This window comes from Sinohyriopsis cumingii, chromosome 14 (genome assembly GCF_028554795.1).
Source record: "Sinohyriopsis cumingii isolate HCF-2022 chromosome 14, ASM2855479v2, whole genome shotgun sequence".
Classification (NCBI taxonomy): domain Eukaryota; kingdom Metazoa; phylum Mollusca; class Bivalvia; order Unionida; family Unionidae; genus Sinohyriopsis; species Sinohyriopsis cumingii.
In genome coordinates, this window is record NC_142974.1 from 81,785,994 (window position 1) to 81,804,997 (window position 19,004).

Here is a 19,004-nt window from a genome sequence, read left to right on the forward strand (position 1 = left end):
TGATGTTGGCATTGCTAATTCCATTTCTTTTTTCTCAGAATATTCAAGTCATACTCTGTCAGAGTTGGGGTCTTAGATGTTGGATCGAACACTTTAGATGGCAATCAAGGACATTTGTACAACCCATCGCGGACACATGTTCATCCATACTTCAATGCAGATTTGGACAATGACGTCAGTCTGCTCTACTTCAGTCAACCAATTATCTTCAATGACTATGTCCGGCCTATTTGCATTGCATCCAGAAGAACTGTTGAAGAAATGCTAAATGCAGGATATAATGCAGAATGCTATGTCAGTGGATGGGGATATAACCAGAATTATATCAACAGAGGTAAAGCACTTTAATAATGTGGCTTCTTTAATGACAAATCTTAATACTTTAATTTCATTTAATTCACATGAATTACATAAATCCTGGCAGCTTGTTTTCACAAGCTGGTGAAGGTCCACTGGTCTCACAACACAGAGGAAACAATCTAACTTAAATGGGAAATAGCATAACCATTTGCATACTACCAGGTGGCTGTAAGTTCATTCTAATAAAAACTCAAAAGGACCTTTAATGACTTCAGGATGAGAAATTCAACCATACCAAAGCTAGGTCATTTTCATAATTTTTTATGCTTGAGTGACTTATGTACTTTGTACTATCCTTACACTGTACCCTCAATTATTTCACATACACTGAGGAAACTTGGTATGCAGATGCCATACCAAACTAAGTCACTGTGTCTTGATTTTGATACTTTAGTGACATACATTTTATTTCTTTTTTTAGGTCTATGTAACTTTTGCTATATCCATCTATATGTCTGTTTTAATTCTATTAGCTTTGTTATTTGTTGGTCCATCCATCGATTATCCAAACTTTAGTTTCCAGGCATAATTCCAAAACTATTTTTAGATTTCTGAACTTGCCAAACTGCCAGACATGCTGCGGGGATTTTGGGGATTGTGGTCTCATTGAGCATCAATACACATGACCCAAAAATGTTTCAAGCTACAATTGAGAATGAATCATATTACTATAATCCTATAGAAAATACCTGGAGGTTTATGTCTAAATAAAAAGGCAAGAAAATATAGTAGTACATATTCAAACAAAACTAGTTGATAATAATATAGTCATATATCATCATTTAACACACACATACACACACATGCACAAACTCATACATTCACACATACATTAAATAAAAATACATAAAGGTTTGTGTTATTAAAGCGACTAGACCATGCAATGCAGTTTTAAGCAGATGCAATTTTTGCTGCTTACACTAGTTCAGTAGATGGTCTGAAGATGATGTAACTAATAATGATTATAATCTTTGCAGTCTTTAGAGACAGGTGTGACTGTAGTTCCGGCTTCTCCAAAGTTCTTGTCAAATCTTCCTTAGTATTGAAAATTTCAGTAAATTATGAACTGTCCATGACAGTAGACATGAATTAGACATGAATGAGTTCATAGAGGACCCAGTTATATCAGTAATCATTCTCATCCTTCAGAGGCAATGCAAGATAAAGTATGGATGCTAGGATTCAGACAGTCACTGATTTATTTCCTCCATATCATGTCAGTTCATTCTTATCCTCCAGCATCTCCATCTTCATCCCATCATAGGTGAGGTAATGCAAGATATAAAGTATGGATGCTAGGAAGACAGTCTCTGATTTTTTCCCTCCATATCGATATCAAAAGCTGAAACAGCAGAATCCTGTTCAGTTTGAGGAGACTGTTCAAAATAACTGGGATCTTCTGCCGTACTTCTGAGCCAATTATGGCAGAGGGCAAAGGGCATAAAGCAGAAGCTGGCATATAGCTAAGAAGAAGCCAGGCTGCAAAGAGATGCTCAGTCCCCTCTACTACCCTTTGTTTCAACATCTGTCTTTAAGGTGCTTACTTCAAGCCACTCAAACCTCATAATCTGAATCAAGGAGCATCTTGGGTAATTATATTGTCAGAGACATGGATCCTCCATAGAGTCAGTTGAAGCTGTGGAGATTAAAATTCACCCTTGTTATCGTAGTGTTTGCAAAATAGTGCTGACAGAAGGGACCAGAGCAGGAAATTTTTTTAACTCTTTCCATGGATCATCTCCACAATATGCAAGGAATACCAGCTTCACTTGTGGGTTGCTACATTGCTACCAAAGACTCCCATTTGGTTTCACAATACCGTATTTGGTACTCCCTTAGGGAAATAGTATAGTATACACTCTTGTAAGATCAGAGAGGCAGTTGAGGGGTTAGTGCACACTCAAAATCTGGGATCCTTTTCCTTAAAGGTTTTGTTGTTGTTGTAGGGTTTAATGCCATTTTTCAGCACAGGATAGGCTATACATTGCGGCCAGTATTAATAGTGGAGGTAGAACCTGGGAAAACCCCGGAAAGAACCAACAACCACGAGAATCTACTGGCAAGCTTTCACACATGCCGCATAGGCTGAACCCGAGACTCAAACCCACACAGGCAGAGGAGAGATGGCAGTAATCCATAACGGTGAGCTCTTTAGACCACTTGGCCACTCTGGGCCCTTTAAAGGTTTTGAACAAAAGAGGGACAAATTTGCCTGATGAACACATTGATTCAGGAAGAATGCTTGAACATGGAAAGCTCAGTCTCATCTTGGATTGACCCACATCTAGAAGTTAGATCCTGGCTGGATATTTCATTAATATGTGATTTGTATGCTCTGTTTGATACAATCTCGACAGTGTGATCATTGTTTGGTGGGAAGATTCAGCAGGGATTTTAAAAGTCCTTCTGGCTGCAAAGATATAATTATGTTAAATTATAGGCCAAAGTAATACAATACAGTTTAAATTTGTAGATTTGTTTCTTCTTTACTATATTTATCCTTTTATTTATCTTTTGCCTGCACTAACTCTTAAAGCAAGACATATGTCATAATGTCAATTTGTCCACCCAGCATAAGCTTTGGTAAAGTCAATGGAAATCTTCATTCTCCATTAATGGAGAGGTAAAACTTCATTAATACAGAAAATATAAATGCTTATAGAGATATTTAGTGCCATAATTTTCTAATTAATCTTATATATATTAAGTTGTCATCACAATATACACACAAGGTAAATCCATAGAATGTCAATGGAATGATTTAGCAATTAAAGTATTTCAGACTGGTACATTGAATAACAAATTGGAATGTTGATTTGTCTTCACTGTAGTAATGTTTATACAAAGTTAAACATTTTGTTTAAGTGAAATATTAGGCTGAGCATCATGCACCATTTTGAAAAACAATGTATGCCCAATAAATTCTTAAATTCTTATGTATGATGTTTGTATATGATTATTGGTGTTTCACTAACAAGAATTCTTATCATTGGAACACACAAAACCACATACTAATGTGGTACAGTATGTAAAAACTTGAGCATACGTTGTTTTGTGAAAAGGTGCCCAGAACTGACTGACTATAGCAAGTAGATCATTGCATTTGGAATGGCAGTCATGACTGTGTAGTAGATGCAGTAATTTCAAACAAAAACTTGAATCTCTAATCGCATATGACAGAATTAATATTTTACTTTGAAGCAATTTTGTTGGTATAATAACAAAATATCTTCCATTCAGATGTAGAGGTTGTATAAAGCATGATACATGTAATAAATAAATTTGGAATTTCTCTTTATAATTTATTTTAAATGGCAAAATATCACATATTGATCAACCAATATCTTTAGACTTGCCATTGGAAAGGAATATCAAACTGGCACACATTGCTGAGGAAGGTCAAGGTCACTGAGCAGTTTCAGTTTCAAGTTACAGGTCAAGTATGAATGTTTTAGGATTTCACAGTACTGTCTGTTATTTTCATGAATGAATTGACATCAGACAAGGTACAGCTTACAATGGTGATATATGAATATCACATCTGGTGTGAATATCAAAAGGTCAAATATCAGGTCACAAGGGTTATTTTATTAGATTCTTAAGAAAATGTATGTTACGTATATGTATATGGATAGGCGTAAAACACTTTATCATATTTGCAAGTGTACATGATACATCCTTGGGAATGATCATCCAGGCATTTCTTTATAAAGATCACAGGGTTAACTGTTTTATATTTTTGCAGAAACTTTTTCCAACCAGTATGAGACGTTTTCTTTTTTGAAGTTAATTGTGAAGACCTCTATGTTTTGAATGTTCTATTTAGTACATATATGTAGAATTATTATTATTCAATTTCTCACACGTTAGCAAAGGCACTTATTGCTAATAGGGTCAGGTCAAGGTCAGAGGGGTTGTTTAGTCCTATGTTACTAGGAATGCAGCAACAGCATTGTGGGTGGCATGGCAAATTTATTTTCTACATTTTAATATGTTTTGTTGATTTTTCTTCCAACAGAAGGGATACCATCCCTCCAGATGGTCCGGGTTTACCTGTACAAGAAAGAGGAATGTGACCAGATCTACTACAACCTGAATGATGCACCTCCTCAAAATATCACTGTTTGTGTGGATAACCAGAACCTTGGGTCTCCACCTTGTGAAGTAAGTTTCACCAAGTACATGCCATGCCACAGCATCACTAACCAATTATCCACAACTTTTACTACATTTTACAACAGCAATTGCACATCAGATAATGGTACATTTTGAATATATTTTCAAAACATTTCATGAAGTCTAATAAATTACGAAATGTATCCATTGCTAAAAATACATGCAATGCATAAAAAGAGCTTTTCTCATATAATACATTAACAGATCATATAAAATGTAATGCATTAACAGACCAGTCATTAAATAATGTCTTAAAAGATCAGCCATTATAAAATGCATACAATTCATTACCATATTAGCCACTGTACAATGCTCTAACAGATAGCCATGGTATAATTCATTAACAAATATGCCCTAAGTGGTTGGTGAGTCTGCCTCAGATGCAGGAGGTCACTGGTTCGAACTCCGGCTGAGCGATACCAAAGACTTATAAAAATGGTACTAACAGCTGCCTTGCTTGATGCTCAGCATTAAGAAGTTAGTCTTAGGACTGGTTGGCTTGGTGTCGGGCTAATGCGACTGGGTGGGACTTGATGCTAAATGTCTGTGGCATGAGGCCCCACTGCTTGACATCACTATAAACTGCTGCACTGCAGAGATCATAGTGTTAAAACTGAACATTTTTTAAAGCTATGTTCAAATCGAGATCACACACACACACACACACACACACACACACACAAATCTGCTATCATATATTGCATTAACAGATCTGCTGTCATATAACACATTAACAGATCTGCTGTCATACAGTTCATTAACATATCTGCTATCATATATTGTATTAACAGATCTGCTGTCATTCAATTCATTAACAGATCTGCTATAATTTATTGCATTAACAGATCTGCTGTCATATAACACATTAACAGATCTGCTGTCATACAGTTCATTAACATATCTGCTATCATATATTGCATTAACAGATCTGCTGTCATATATCACATTAACAGATATGCTGTCATGCAGTTCATTAACATATATGCTATCATATATTGCATTAACCCTTTACCTCATACAAGCATCTTTAGACGCCTCTACTCCATTCGCATGGAAGCGCCTTTTGACGCCTCTGCAAGATTCGCATAGAAGCGCCTTTTGACGCCTGCTGTAAACATCAGCCATTTTGAGCTAGTTTTCGTAGCGCCACCTTCGAGGAAAACCCCCCTATTACATACTACATTCATTTCTGCGAATGACAATTACGTCAGATCACGTGGTCGCTATTCATGCACTGGTCGATATCTGCTATTTAAAGTAACTGGGTCGTAATATCCACTCTCCAAAATGGCAGCCGCGGATTTCATTCAGTACGTACGAAGTTTTCACGATTAGAATAACAACCACGAAAGATTCAATAAATTAGGTAAAGGCTCTGATATTAATGTAGGCAGCAATTAGTTTTTATAAATTATCAAATTCAGATGACTTAGTGAAATAGACGCACACGAAAACCTTGTAAATTTCGAGTATCGGAAATGGCAGCTACGGTTGGTCACGCGGCCTCACGGACATGACGGTGAACGAGTTCTCTCAAGATTTTGAAGCACATAAAAAAATTCTTCTGTGGAAAATAATTACGCAGCTATAACAATCAGACATTACTCTTAAATTTGTCCACATATAATATATGTGTACCAAAAATGTAAAATGGTTAAAATTGTTGTTAAACGTAACATACACTAAATTGCTTAACAGTTCACAGGCAGGATTTCATTCAGTACTTACGAAGTTTTCACGAGTAGAATCACAACCACGAAAGATTCAGTAACTAAGGTAAAGGCTCTGATATTTATGTAAGCAGCAATTAGTTTTTATTGATTATCAAATTCAGATGACTTAGTGATGTAGACGCAGACGAAAAACATGTAAATTTCGAGTATGGGAAATGGCAGCTACGATCGGTCACGCGGCCTCACGGACATGACGGTGAACGAGTTCTCTCATGATTTTGAAGCACATAGAATATTCTTCCGTGAAAAATAAGTACACAGCTATAACAATCGGACTTTACTCTTCAATTTTTCCATATATAATAGATGTCTACCTAAAACGTAAAATGGTTAAAACTGCTGTTAAACGTTAACACCACTACATTGCTTAACAATTCACAGGCATGCCTATGCGGATGCGGTCTGCTAGGTAACAGGTGTTCTATTTATAGCGTGCTGCACTTTGTCACTATGCTCTATGAGGTAAAGGGTTATCAGAGCTGCTGTCATATAACACATTAACAGAATCATAAATCAGACAAACATTAAGTCCTAATGTTCATGTGCTGATATGTGTATGTTCTTAACAGAATAAAAATGTACAGTATTAGAATTAGCTTTTGGTCCATGAATTCCAATTTCAGTACATTCTCTGACTTATAGAACTTGAACCAGAAATATACTATCAGTCTCAAAAAGTAAATTTGTAGGCAGGCTTTTAAAGGGTTTCAGGTTCATATTTTACTTTAACCCTTTACCCCATACAAGCGTCTTTGGATGCCTCTACTCCATTCGCATGGAAGCGCCTTTTGACGCCTCTACAAGATTCGCATAGAAGCGCCTTTTGACGCCTGCGGTAAACATCAGCCATTTTGAGCTAGTTTTCATAGCGCCACCTTCGGGGAAAACCCCCCTATTACATACTACATTCATTTCTGCGAATGACAATTACGTCACATCACGTGGTCGCTATTCATGCACTGGTCGATATCTGCTATTTAAAGTAACTGGGTTGTAATCTCCACTCTCCAAAATGGCAGCCGCGGATTTCATTCAGTACGTACTAAGTTTTCACGATTAGAATAACAACCACGAAAGATTCAATAAATAAGGTAAAGTCTCTGATATTGATGTAGGCAGCAATTAGTTTTTAAAATTATCAAATTCAGATGACTTAGTGATATAGACGCACACGAAAACCTTGTAAATTTCAAGTATCGGAAATAGCAGCTACGGTTGGTCACGCGGCCTCACGGACATGACGGTGAACGAGTTCTCTCAAGATTTTGAAGCACATAAAAAAATTCTTCTGTGGAAAATAATTACACAGCTATAACAATCAGACATTACTCTTAAATTTTTCCACATATAATATATGTGTACCAAAAATGTAAAATGGTTAAAATTGTTGTTAAATGTAACATACACTAAATTGCTTAACAGTTCACAGGCAGGATTTCATTCAGTACTTACGAAGTTTTCACGAGTAGAATCACAAACACGAAAGATTCAATAACCTTGGTAAAGGCTATGATATTTATGCAAGCAGCAATTAGTTTTTTATTGATTATCAAATTCCGATGACTTAGTGATGTAGACGCAGGCGAAAAACGTGTAAATTTCGAGTATGGGAAATGGCAGCTACGGTCGGTCACGCGGCCTCACTGACATGACGGTGAACGAGTTCTCTCTCGATTTTATAGCACATAAAATATTCTTCTGTGAAAAATAATTACACAGCTATAACAATCGGACTTTACTCTTCAATTTTTCCACATATAATAAATGTCTGCTTAAAACGTAAAATGGTTAAAACTGCTGTTAAACGTAACACCACTACATTGCTTAACAATTCACAGGCATGCCTATGCGGATGCGGTCTGCTAGGTAACAGGTGTTCTATTTATAGCGTGCTGCACTTTATCACTAAGCTCTATGAGGTAAAGGGTTAAAAGAGATTTATTTATTAGAGGCCAAATAAAAATTGTCTTGAACCATGGAAATGATTAGTTGCCCTGGATTTTTGGCCCGATTGTAATGTGTGTCCATCCATCATGTCTCATTAATTTGGTTAGGTTTGCATTATCTTAGTTACTTAATAACATTAGCATGATTCATGTTACTAGAGTTATGAATGCATCATGATAAGTAATACAACCTTCATTGAAAACTGGGTCACTGTAGAATATATTTCACTATACAGTGACCTATATTTAATGTTATGTGATGCAAAGATTCTTCATAAAAAATATTACACTATTTAGGTACAGCAAAATGTTTGCAGTCTAACCATAATGCAGTTTTATTGTTATCAATGATCCTAGTATATTTTTGAGTGTCTACAAGTTTGTCTAAAAGCTATAATGTCTGTCATTCAGCTGAGGAATATTATAAAAAACTAATTATCTTGTTACAAGTTGTTAAAATGCATGTACTGTAATTACCCAAGCACAAGGGACACCAACTATGAACATTATTTACCATACAAGGGCTTTATCAAAAGTTTTCAATATATTATTATCAATGTTTTGCTTCTTTGAACTTGTTAATGGACAGATAAAGTAATGTTCTATAAATGTTCTACAGCTGCATGGCATGTAGCATTTTGAATATGATCGCGAATCCATGCAAAACTATTGTCTGTTAAGTGGGAACTGGCTGCTGTGAAAGGGGCCATTGATGATGCACAGGTAACACGCTGAAATGTATTATCCCAAGCATTCATTTATCAGCTACTTATACTATATGGAAGATGTATTTGAAGCGCAGAAAGATTTGTGTGAAATGGGTCCTGCATTTGATGGCTGACCTTGAAACAGACTCAGGCTGATACCACCAACAATCAGCTAGTTATGTTTGACACGAGTGATCAAAGATGTTTGCATTTGATTATCGCAGGTGGTGACATGTGCATTTACTGTTTTGAACCTGCCTTGTGTGAAAATAACTCAGTCTGGATCTGAGAAAACAAGCAGAGACCACAAATTGCCTGATGCTGTCATGATAGTATTGTGCAAATTATTTTAGGTAGAAAATGGCCTAGTTCAAGTAATTAGGTGATTTTATTGGAAGTATCTTAAGTGTGTCTATGTATGCATATATAAACACAAACATATATATGAAATTAGCTTTGAGATGAAACCGGTGTGCAAAGTGACATCAGATGAGAGAGAGAGAGCAGGAAAATATGCTTTTCATAGAAGAGTCAAATGTGCAGTACAAATGTGTTAAACATCAATTTTAGTGCCTTATATGCCAAATAGTGCATTGTCTCACATAATAATACATTGGCAGATGAACAGATTAGCATTAGTGGTCAAACAGTTGCTGATATGTTGCAAGATGTTTAATTGTCTTGCTGCTTTTTGACAGATCTTCATACTGGTAGATAAAGTTTAGTTGAGAGTCCAAATCTGCTCCACGGAATCTTACACAGTACTTATGGGGTATTTCACGACCTTCTATCATGTATACACAAGAATCAGTAGATGAATAATTAGTATTCATTCTTTACATATTTGCAACCCTAACTAGGTATTTCTCTTGGGTTGTTTTGGAACTGAAACTCTGCCCCATTTCCAAACCCAAATCAGGTATTGCTCTTGGGCTGTTTTGGAACTGAAATTCTGCTCGATTTCCAAACCCACACCAGGATTTCTCTTGGGCTGTTTTGGAATTGAAATTGTATACCATTTCAAATAGCAAAAACTGTCCATTTTTTCCAATTCTTATTTTGACATATAAAAGGTTCCCAAGTAGAACTTTCCAAATGTCAAACACATTTTGCATTGAAAGTTAATACAATAAATGTAGTGAGGAATCTATAGAGTCAACATTATAACCTGTTCAATGTTCAAGATCTCTAGTCTATGGTAAATTTTCATTAAATAAATTTGTGGAAAAGAGGATTAAATTTTCCCCATTTAGATACAAACATTCTCAATTTCAAACACCAAAGGCCCCATTTTGAAAATGGTACCAAATCTCTGCAAACAGCTATTAAATTTGGTATCCATACATGTAATACTAAATTTATAGTTTGTCATATTAAGCAGTTACAAAGAGCCCTGAGTGGCCAAGTGGTCTAAAGTGCTACCTGTTACTGATCATAATGCTGTCTCACCTCTGTCTGCGTGGGTTCGAGTCTCGGGTTCAGCCAATGTGGGTATGTAAGAAAACGTGCCAGTAGCTTCTCGTGGGTTGGTGTTTTTTTCCAGGGTTTTCACAGGTTTGTCCTCCACCATTAATACTGGCCGCCATGTATTCCCTATCTTGTTCTGAAACATGGCATTAAACCCTACAACAACAACATCAGCTGGTACAACAAAAGGAAACAAAATAAAAAACATTTTAGATAAAGTTTAAGTAACTAGATTCTAAACTTACTGGTAAAATATTACATGTTACTATTTGAATTACAGGGTGACTCTGGGGGCCCATTGATCTGCCGAAACAAGTATGGGCGATTTGAATTGTTAGGCTCATTAAGCTTTGGCCACAGAAGCTGCTTTCATGATGGCTACCCAGACGTTTACCAACTTTCCTTCTCTCATGCAGACTGGATAGAGCAGATTACAGGTAAGTTCCTGATTAATTATTCTGACTGGATGGGCCTAATATTACTTAAATACATGTATATTCCCAGTAAGATTGAGGCTTTTCATTTTAATAATTTAACATCTAGGCAAAGTTAATCATGCTAATTGTCCACCTGTCAATTTTAGGATCACTTCCAAATCTTTTCACTGCCTAACACCTCATTCCCAATCATAACATTTTCAGTGTTAAATCTGGTGCACAGTCTTAAACGTTGCAGTCACATACAGTAGTCCCCCTCTTGAACGGCCCACCTGACCAGCGGCCACCCGCTCCTTACGGCCAAAATCCGTCGGCACCAACGAGTTTGTGTTCAAAAGTACCCCTCGCGATAGGCCACCTGGCTAACGCGACCAGCGGCCACCATATAAGTGCAAAATTATAAAATTTACCCCTCACAAGTGGCCGCATTTTATATGAATATGTATCCAGAACCAGTATTTTATTCATAACGTGTGTTAAGTAATCCGATTTCTGTTTCCCGATGTCAGGGTTTTCGTTACTGAAAGAAGTGTTGAATAAAGTACATTTACCACTAAGGTTACTATTATATCCTTTATGCCTCACGAGAAGCCAAACTGATTCCATAAAAACCGAGAAAGACTCAAATTTGAATCCATACAAAAGGGTAAGTACATGTAATCCAATTAGCCTTACTGCTGTGTTATCATAAGATGTCCGGTTTAGTCATTCTGATAATTGTTAAGATTACAATTATCGAACAGTAGTAACAGCTGAGAAGTGGCAGCATCGATGTACAATACCCGATGTACAATACCCAAGTCAGCAGGAACATGGATTAATAGCCTTTATGGCTTCCCTTAGTAAGATGTTGAGCTTGTTCACTTTGGTAATCAGTGGCTATTACTACTGACAATAATTGTCAAAATTACGAATCCTAGCGGCCGCGAGGTCAAATCTGCGTGATGTTAATGGTACATATCGAAGCCATTTTGGCTTCTCTCACTTAGTTTCAAGAAATGTATAAAAACAATAGGGTACCAGACTGCGACTAACGAATCATGTGACAAGATCACTTCCTTTAAAAACACACTGCAATTTGTTTAGATGCATACAGAATTGTTTTATCAGTATTGTAGTTGGCAACATGAATAACTTACTGCAAAAAGATCAACATGTGATCAAGGAAAATAAAAATTCTTAGTTTAGAGGAGAACGTGAAAGTAATTCAACTGACGTGGGGGGGGGTCGTCGAGGATCCTTGCAGAAAACTAACGTCGGGAAGACTAAGATAAACAATATTGTGAAAGATAATGAAACAGTTCTGCAGAAGTGGAAAGGTGAAATGGACGGAGAAAGGAAGATTGTTGGAGCCAGGAGACGTTTGTATCCTGATTTGAAAGACAAGAAAAGGCAAAAAGTTTGTCAGTTGAATTGGAATATGACGACTTTACCGCAAGTAATGGATGGTTGCACTGATTTCAAGTGCGACACAATATTAAGTCTTCTGTCCTTAGCGGTGAATTAGCTGATGTTAATAATGAAGTTGTCGAAGATTGGAACAAAAGGCTAAACGATATATACAGGGGATATGACAGCAAGGATATTTTTAATGTGAGGAGACTGGTTTGTTTTTTAGACTGTTACCAACAAAGTGACAGATGATGTGAACTGTAACATAATTATAATGACAGTTTTAAAACTATATCAATGGTTATTCATAGCATTCTTTTGAAAATGATGACAAAGTTTGTTTTACATTTATTTCACATCATGCATGTGATTTTTTAATTAAAATATTAAATATTTAAAATTAAATGTACTTGTGACTTTTTTCATATGTATTTACTATTCGCATTTGTCATCCCCCTCTAGAAAGGCCACCTGCATTATAAGGTCACTTCCCTGCTGCATTAGCGGTGGCCTTATAAGAGGGGGACTAATGTACTTAGTTGTCAATTTTTAATATATCAGTTGTATATCTAGCCAGTCACGTACTTAGTGGTCATTTGAAAACAATGGCATATTATACATGATAATGTTACATAAAAAACAATGGAACAATATGCATAATAATTTTACATTTGAAAACAATGACACATGTTACATTTCAAAACAGTGGCACAATATACATAATAATGTTACATTTCAAAACAGTGGCACAATATACATAATAATTTTACATTTGGAAACAAGGACACAATATACATAATAATTTTACATTTCAAAACAGTGGCACAATATACATAATAATTTTACATTTCAAAACAGTGGCACAATATACATAATAATTTTACATTTGAAAACAATGGCACAACATACATAATAATGTTACATTTCAAAACCATGTGATGTTTTAAATCCCTTTAAAAAAATATTCTTCTGCAGAACTCCATTTTTTTTTGTCATAAATTGAATCACTGTAAAATTTTGAATTTTATTAGATAAATACTGGACAAAACACTTAATTATTCTCATTTGGATGCTCAGAATTATGTTTTTTTCAAAGCTGTTCATATTTTACATTGGTTAGGTTTGGCATCTCATTTGATGTTATTTATTGTTTTTTTTAATAGTAATACATGTATTAGTAATAATAATAATAATAATAATATTATTATTATTATTATTATTATTCATAGCATTGCTAGTGTGGTGATAATGATGATTATGGTAAAAAGTGACAGTTGTTACAAGTAAGGAAAAACCTCATACTGAGGGATGCCCCTCATTCATATGTACACATACACAATATTAGGGTATCTAATGATATCAATTCACACTGATTTATTTCTGAACAGCTATGAATTAAAACTAAATTAAATAAATAAATAACATTTAGATGATAAAACAAACCCTTCTGATGCGGGGGGGATCCCTTGCCATTCAAAGAGGATAAAAGGGCAATAACATACTGAGGGACAGTACAGTGAGGGAACATAGTACTTGTAGCTGTTTTGTGGGGATTAAATTTATATGCAATTATTTTTTTCAGGTCTGAGTTTCTCAGATCTTACTATGGATAATGATTAGGGAGAAAACACAGGTTCTTCAATGCCAGAGGTTGGTCTGCATCAATTTATTTATTATTAGAGATTCTGAAACATTTGTTATGACTTTAGATATTTACTCATATATGCCTCCATCTTAACCCACATCTATACCTGCATCCATTTCCCCAGTTTCATGTTTCTGATAAATAATTTAAAAAAGGACATAAATCCCTCTTCTGTGTGGATCCGTCTCAGTGAAAGATGACCCTGATGAGAAGCCATCTTGACCGGCAATAAAATAGTGCTGCGCATTTCAACCATCTTGTCCTTGAGAAGAATTGGTACCTCTCTAATCAGTCCACCTTTTAATTGCAGAAGGTATACCACATAACAGTGGAAATATTGGGTACAAATTTAAATGATGTAAATATCATTTTCTTTAGCTTCTGTCCTTATTCAGTGACTTGTTGACCAAATTATTTTCTACTGAGAAATGTCTTTTTATTTTCTTCACTTATAGAAGGTAATTTATTAAATACTGAATCTTTTTATTACAAGTTCAGTTTTTACCCAATCCAGTTAATATTTGGCATTATCATGGATGGGGTGAAGAGTTACTTAAAATTTAACAACACTAACCCAAGTGAAATTTGCACCTGACCACAAACAGTTTAAGTCTATATAACATGTCACCCGTGCATTTGGGTCTGTGAGTCATCCTCAGAGTTAAATATTAGAAACATGTCAAAGTGAGTAAGTACCAGGGGCTATTAAATAGGTCTTACTTTTCTATGTAATTTCATTAAGCTACTGTAATTTACGTGTTGACTGCTCCAGTGGCCTAGTAGTTAGAGCGTCCACCTCGGATGTAATAGGTTGTGGTTTTGATCCCCAGCCAAGTCATACCAAAGACTTACAAAATGGTACTGACAGGTGCCTCGCTTGGTGCTCAGCATTAAGAGGTTAGTGTTAGGACTCTTCAACCTGGTGTCAAAATATTGTGACCGGGTGAGACATCATACTACTTGTCTGTGTCATGATGCCCCAGTGCTAGACCATAAACTGCCACACTGCAGACATTGTAGCAATATAGCTGAGAAATTGTTAAAGCTATGTTAAAAATCCAAAACACAATACTGTCAGATTGCATATCAGGATTCCTATATCTGCATGAGGTCACCGCTCCGGTGGCCTTGTGGTTAGAGCGTCCGCCTTGGATGCAGGAGGTCGTGGGTTCAATGCCCGGCTGAGTCATACCAGAGACTTAAAAAATGGCACTAACAGCTGCCTCGCTTGGCATTCAGCATTAAGAGGTTAGTGTTAGGACTGGTCGGCCTGGTGTCAGGATAATGTGACTGGGTGGGACATCATGCTACATGTCTGCAGCATGATGCCCCAGTGCTAGACATCACTATAAACTGCTAAAGCTACATTAAAAATCAAAATCACATCACAGATCACATCTGCATGAGGTCCCATCAGATTAGTGTCTTTTCTGCAAATGACAAGACAAAGTTATCACAATGTTTGTAAAAGCATCATTGGCATCATCAAAAATGTAAAGATCTTTCGTGAATGTTTCTAAAATATTTGATCTTTAATAGTTGGTGCATCAAACTGTGCTGCTGGTGTGGTATCATGGTATGTGTAAAGTTTGTAGTTTTGGGTGGTCCTCTGTTTTGTATCTGCATGCAACATGTTGCATCACTGTAATGTTTCATAGATGAGGACCAAGTTGTATGGAGTTTTTGTGTTGAACTTTCTTTTGGTTTTCTATTTCAGGTAAACCTCCACTAGAGTCCCACAAAACATTGCAATCGCAGCTTCATGCTTGGAGTATGAATATGATATGAGCAAGAAATGACTTATAGAATATTCTTTTACGATTATGTAATATAAATGAATAATATAAAGGAATTTTGTATGTGTCTCGGGGTGTAATTTTAGCTTTCATACATCATTATTTTAAACAGAACAGAGGGACATCCCACTTTTAATTCAACTGGTCATAGAACAGACGAACTTATGAGATAGGCCGTTGTCGATCCATTAGTGACAGTTTGTTATTGCTATGCCTTCTAATCTATCTTGAAGGATTTACCATAGTTCTTTACTAATTCATCTCATGGTCTTGTTGTTCCTGAATAAAACTGTTGCTGCTCAGTTATCCAATATGTCCACCACATTGGCCATCTAGACAATGTTATCACTTTTCCTGAATGGAAAGTCAGATTGACATGGGGTCTTCATCAGAAGAATTCTTATGATGCCTAGTTGGTCCCAAATGGCATGGGGTCTTCATCAGAGGAATTCTTATGATGCCTAGTTGGTCCCAAATGGCATGGGGTCTTCATCAGAGGAATTCTTATGATGCCTAGTTGGTCCCAAATGGCATGGGGTCTTCATCAGAGGAATTCTTATGATGCCTAGTTGGTCCCAAATGGCATGGGGTCTTCATCAGAGGAATTCTTATGATGCCTAGTTGGTCCCAAATGGCATGTGGTCTTCATCAGAAGAATTCTTATATGCCTAGTTGGTCCCAGATGGCATGGGGCCTTCATCAGAGGAATTCTTATGATGCCTAGTTAGTCCCAAATGAAAATGGTGCTATTTGTATGTCCAATAGAGCCGACAGTGGGTGTCTTTAAAATCTGTATTAATTATTATTAATTCTCCTGAATGGATTGGCATATCAGTGTGGAGTTTTAACTGAAAGACTTTCTTAAATATGCCCTATTAAAATACTGCTGATCCGACTAGTAATATGGCTGTCCCAATTACTGGCTTAAAAATATCACTATCACTACTTCTTCTAAATGATTTGTCAGATCAATGTTGTGGCTGGTCATATTTACATTATCCAATATGGCCACCATGGTACCGAACTTGAAAATCTTGTTATGTTTATGCATCTGAAACAAAAAGTCGTATCAACATAATATTGGCTTAGGTTAAGTTTTTATGTCTTTGTCATCAACAAAATTGTTGGACAAGCTGAATACCCTGCCAAGAATTATTAACATTAGTGAGTGCATCTTGATACATGTTCATGGCAAAATTGGGTCGGTTTATCCCATAATTTAGGCTTCACTGATTTGGGTTGTCTCAAGTAACTAAAATGCCCATAGAAATAGATGACTGTAGGCATGTCAAATTAGGAAAGTGTTGCTCATATTTGATGCTTGGCTTCACTTCAATCTCGTCAAAATCATCAAAATAATTGAGCATATGCATCTTTGTTAGTACCATGTCGTTAAGACAGTTAAAGGTAACTGTGGCCTATATTTCACAATTCACTGGTTATATTCAAGTTTTCTGTCAATGTTGGAAACAGGGCTTTTGAATTAAAGTATAATACTGTTAGATCTGAAATCATGACATTTGGTGAGTAGATGGATTATAATATCAGTACCGCACCTCATGTTAAAAGATATGTCACTGTGACTCATATTTCACAGTTTTCTTGCTTGACATTTTTGCTTTTACTGTTCATACTTAAATCATTAAACTAGCTGATTGTACAACTTCTCCTAATTAATAAAACTATACAAAAATCTGACTTGCATTCACATTTGTTTTCCTTAAGTCAATTTTCGGCATGACCACAGTTTTCTCCATGTTATTTGCATATTTCCCTATTTTATTTCCCCCTACATATTATTTTGAAGAAAAGAGATTCTGACTCCTTTACTGCTGACAATCTGACTCCACCTGGAAAAAAGTAAGCATCTGGGAGAAAAAGCACCCAGGAGAAGCATATACAATGTATAATATTGGTCAACTACACCCCATTGAGAAAGTTGTGTATATTATTACATAGAATGTAGGTAACAATCTCCACGCCATTTACAGTAATTTTTTTTATGGATGCAGAAATGTACAAGTCCACATGAAGTACAATTCTAAATCAAGTACAATTCCACATCAAGTATAATTCCACATTCAGTACAATCCACATTAAGTACAATTCCACATTAAGAACAATTCCATATCAAGTATAATACCATAATTTGATATTAGGTATAATTCCGCATTAAGTACAATCCACATTAAGTACAATTCCACACTAAGTATAATTCGACATAAAAAAGTACAATTCCACAATAAGTACAATTCTGCATCAAGTACAATTCCACATCAAGTATAATTCCACATTCCTCATTAAGTACAATTCCACATTAAGTATAATTCCACATCAAGTACAATAACACATTAGGTATAATTCCACATTCAGTACAATTCACATCAAGTACAATTCCACATCAAGTATAATTCCACATCAAGTACAATTCCACATTAAGTATAATTCCATATCAAGTACAATTCTACATCAAGTACAATTCCACTTCAAGTACAGTTCCACATCAAATATAATACCACATCAAGTACAATTCTACATTAGGTATAATTTCACATCAAGTACAATTCCACATCAAATACAATTCCACATCAAGCATAATTCCACATTAAGTATAATTTCATATCAAGTACAATTCCACATTAAGTACAATTTCACATCAAGTACAATTCCACATCAAGTACAATTCTACATTAAGTATAATTTCACACCAAGTACAATTCCACATCAAGTATAATTCTACATTAAGTACAATTCCACATCAAGTACAATTCCACATTAAGTACAATTCCACATTAGGTATAATTCCACATCAAATATGATTTCACATCAAGTACAATTCTACATTAAGTATAATTTCAAATTAAGAACAATTCCACATCAAGTACAATTCTATATTAGGTATAATAACACATCAAGTATGATTTCTCATCAAGTACAATTCCACATTATGTACAATTCCACATAAAGTACTATTCCACATCAAGTACAAGTCCACATTAAGTATAATTTCACATCAATTATAATTCCACATTAAGCATAATTTCACATCAAGTATAATTCCACATCAAGTATAATTCCACATTAAGTATAATTCCACATCAAGTACAATGCCACATTAAGTACAATTCCACATTAGGTATAATTCCACATCAAGTATGATTTCACATCAAGTACAATTCCACATCAAGTACAATTCTACATTAAGTATAATTTCAAATTAAGAACAATTCCACATCAAGTACAATTCTATATTAGGTATAATTCCACATCAAGTATGATTTCTCATCAAGTACAATTCGACATTATGTACAATTCCACATAAAGTACTATTCCACATCAAGTACA

General features: G+C 35.5%; 1 protein-coding gene across 1 annotated transcript in view; it reads left to right on the forward strand.

Moving 5' to 3' along the window:
- LOC149784233 (MAM and LDL-receptor class A domain-containing protein 1-like) overlaps nt 1-17,357 on the forward strand; it is a 262,408-nt gene extending 245,051 nt beyond the window's left edge. The window contains exons 57-61 of the mRNA XM_089932965.1: nt 39-334; nt 4,379-4,524; nt 10,670-10,826; nt 13,801-13,868; nt 15,581-17,357. Of these exons, the coding sequence (XP_089789091.1) occupies nt 39-334; nt 4,379-4,524; nt 10,670-10,826; nt 13,801-13,838 (637 nt within the window). The 3' untranslated portion in view covers nt 13,839-13,868; nt 15,581-17,357. The remainder of the gene's footprint in view (nt 1-38; nt 335-4,378; nt 4,525-10,669; nt 10,827-13,800; nt 13,869-15,580) is intronic.
- The last annotated feature ends 1,647 nt before the right edge of the window (nt 17,358-19,004 follow it).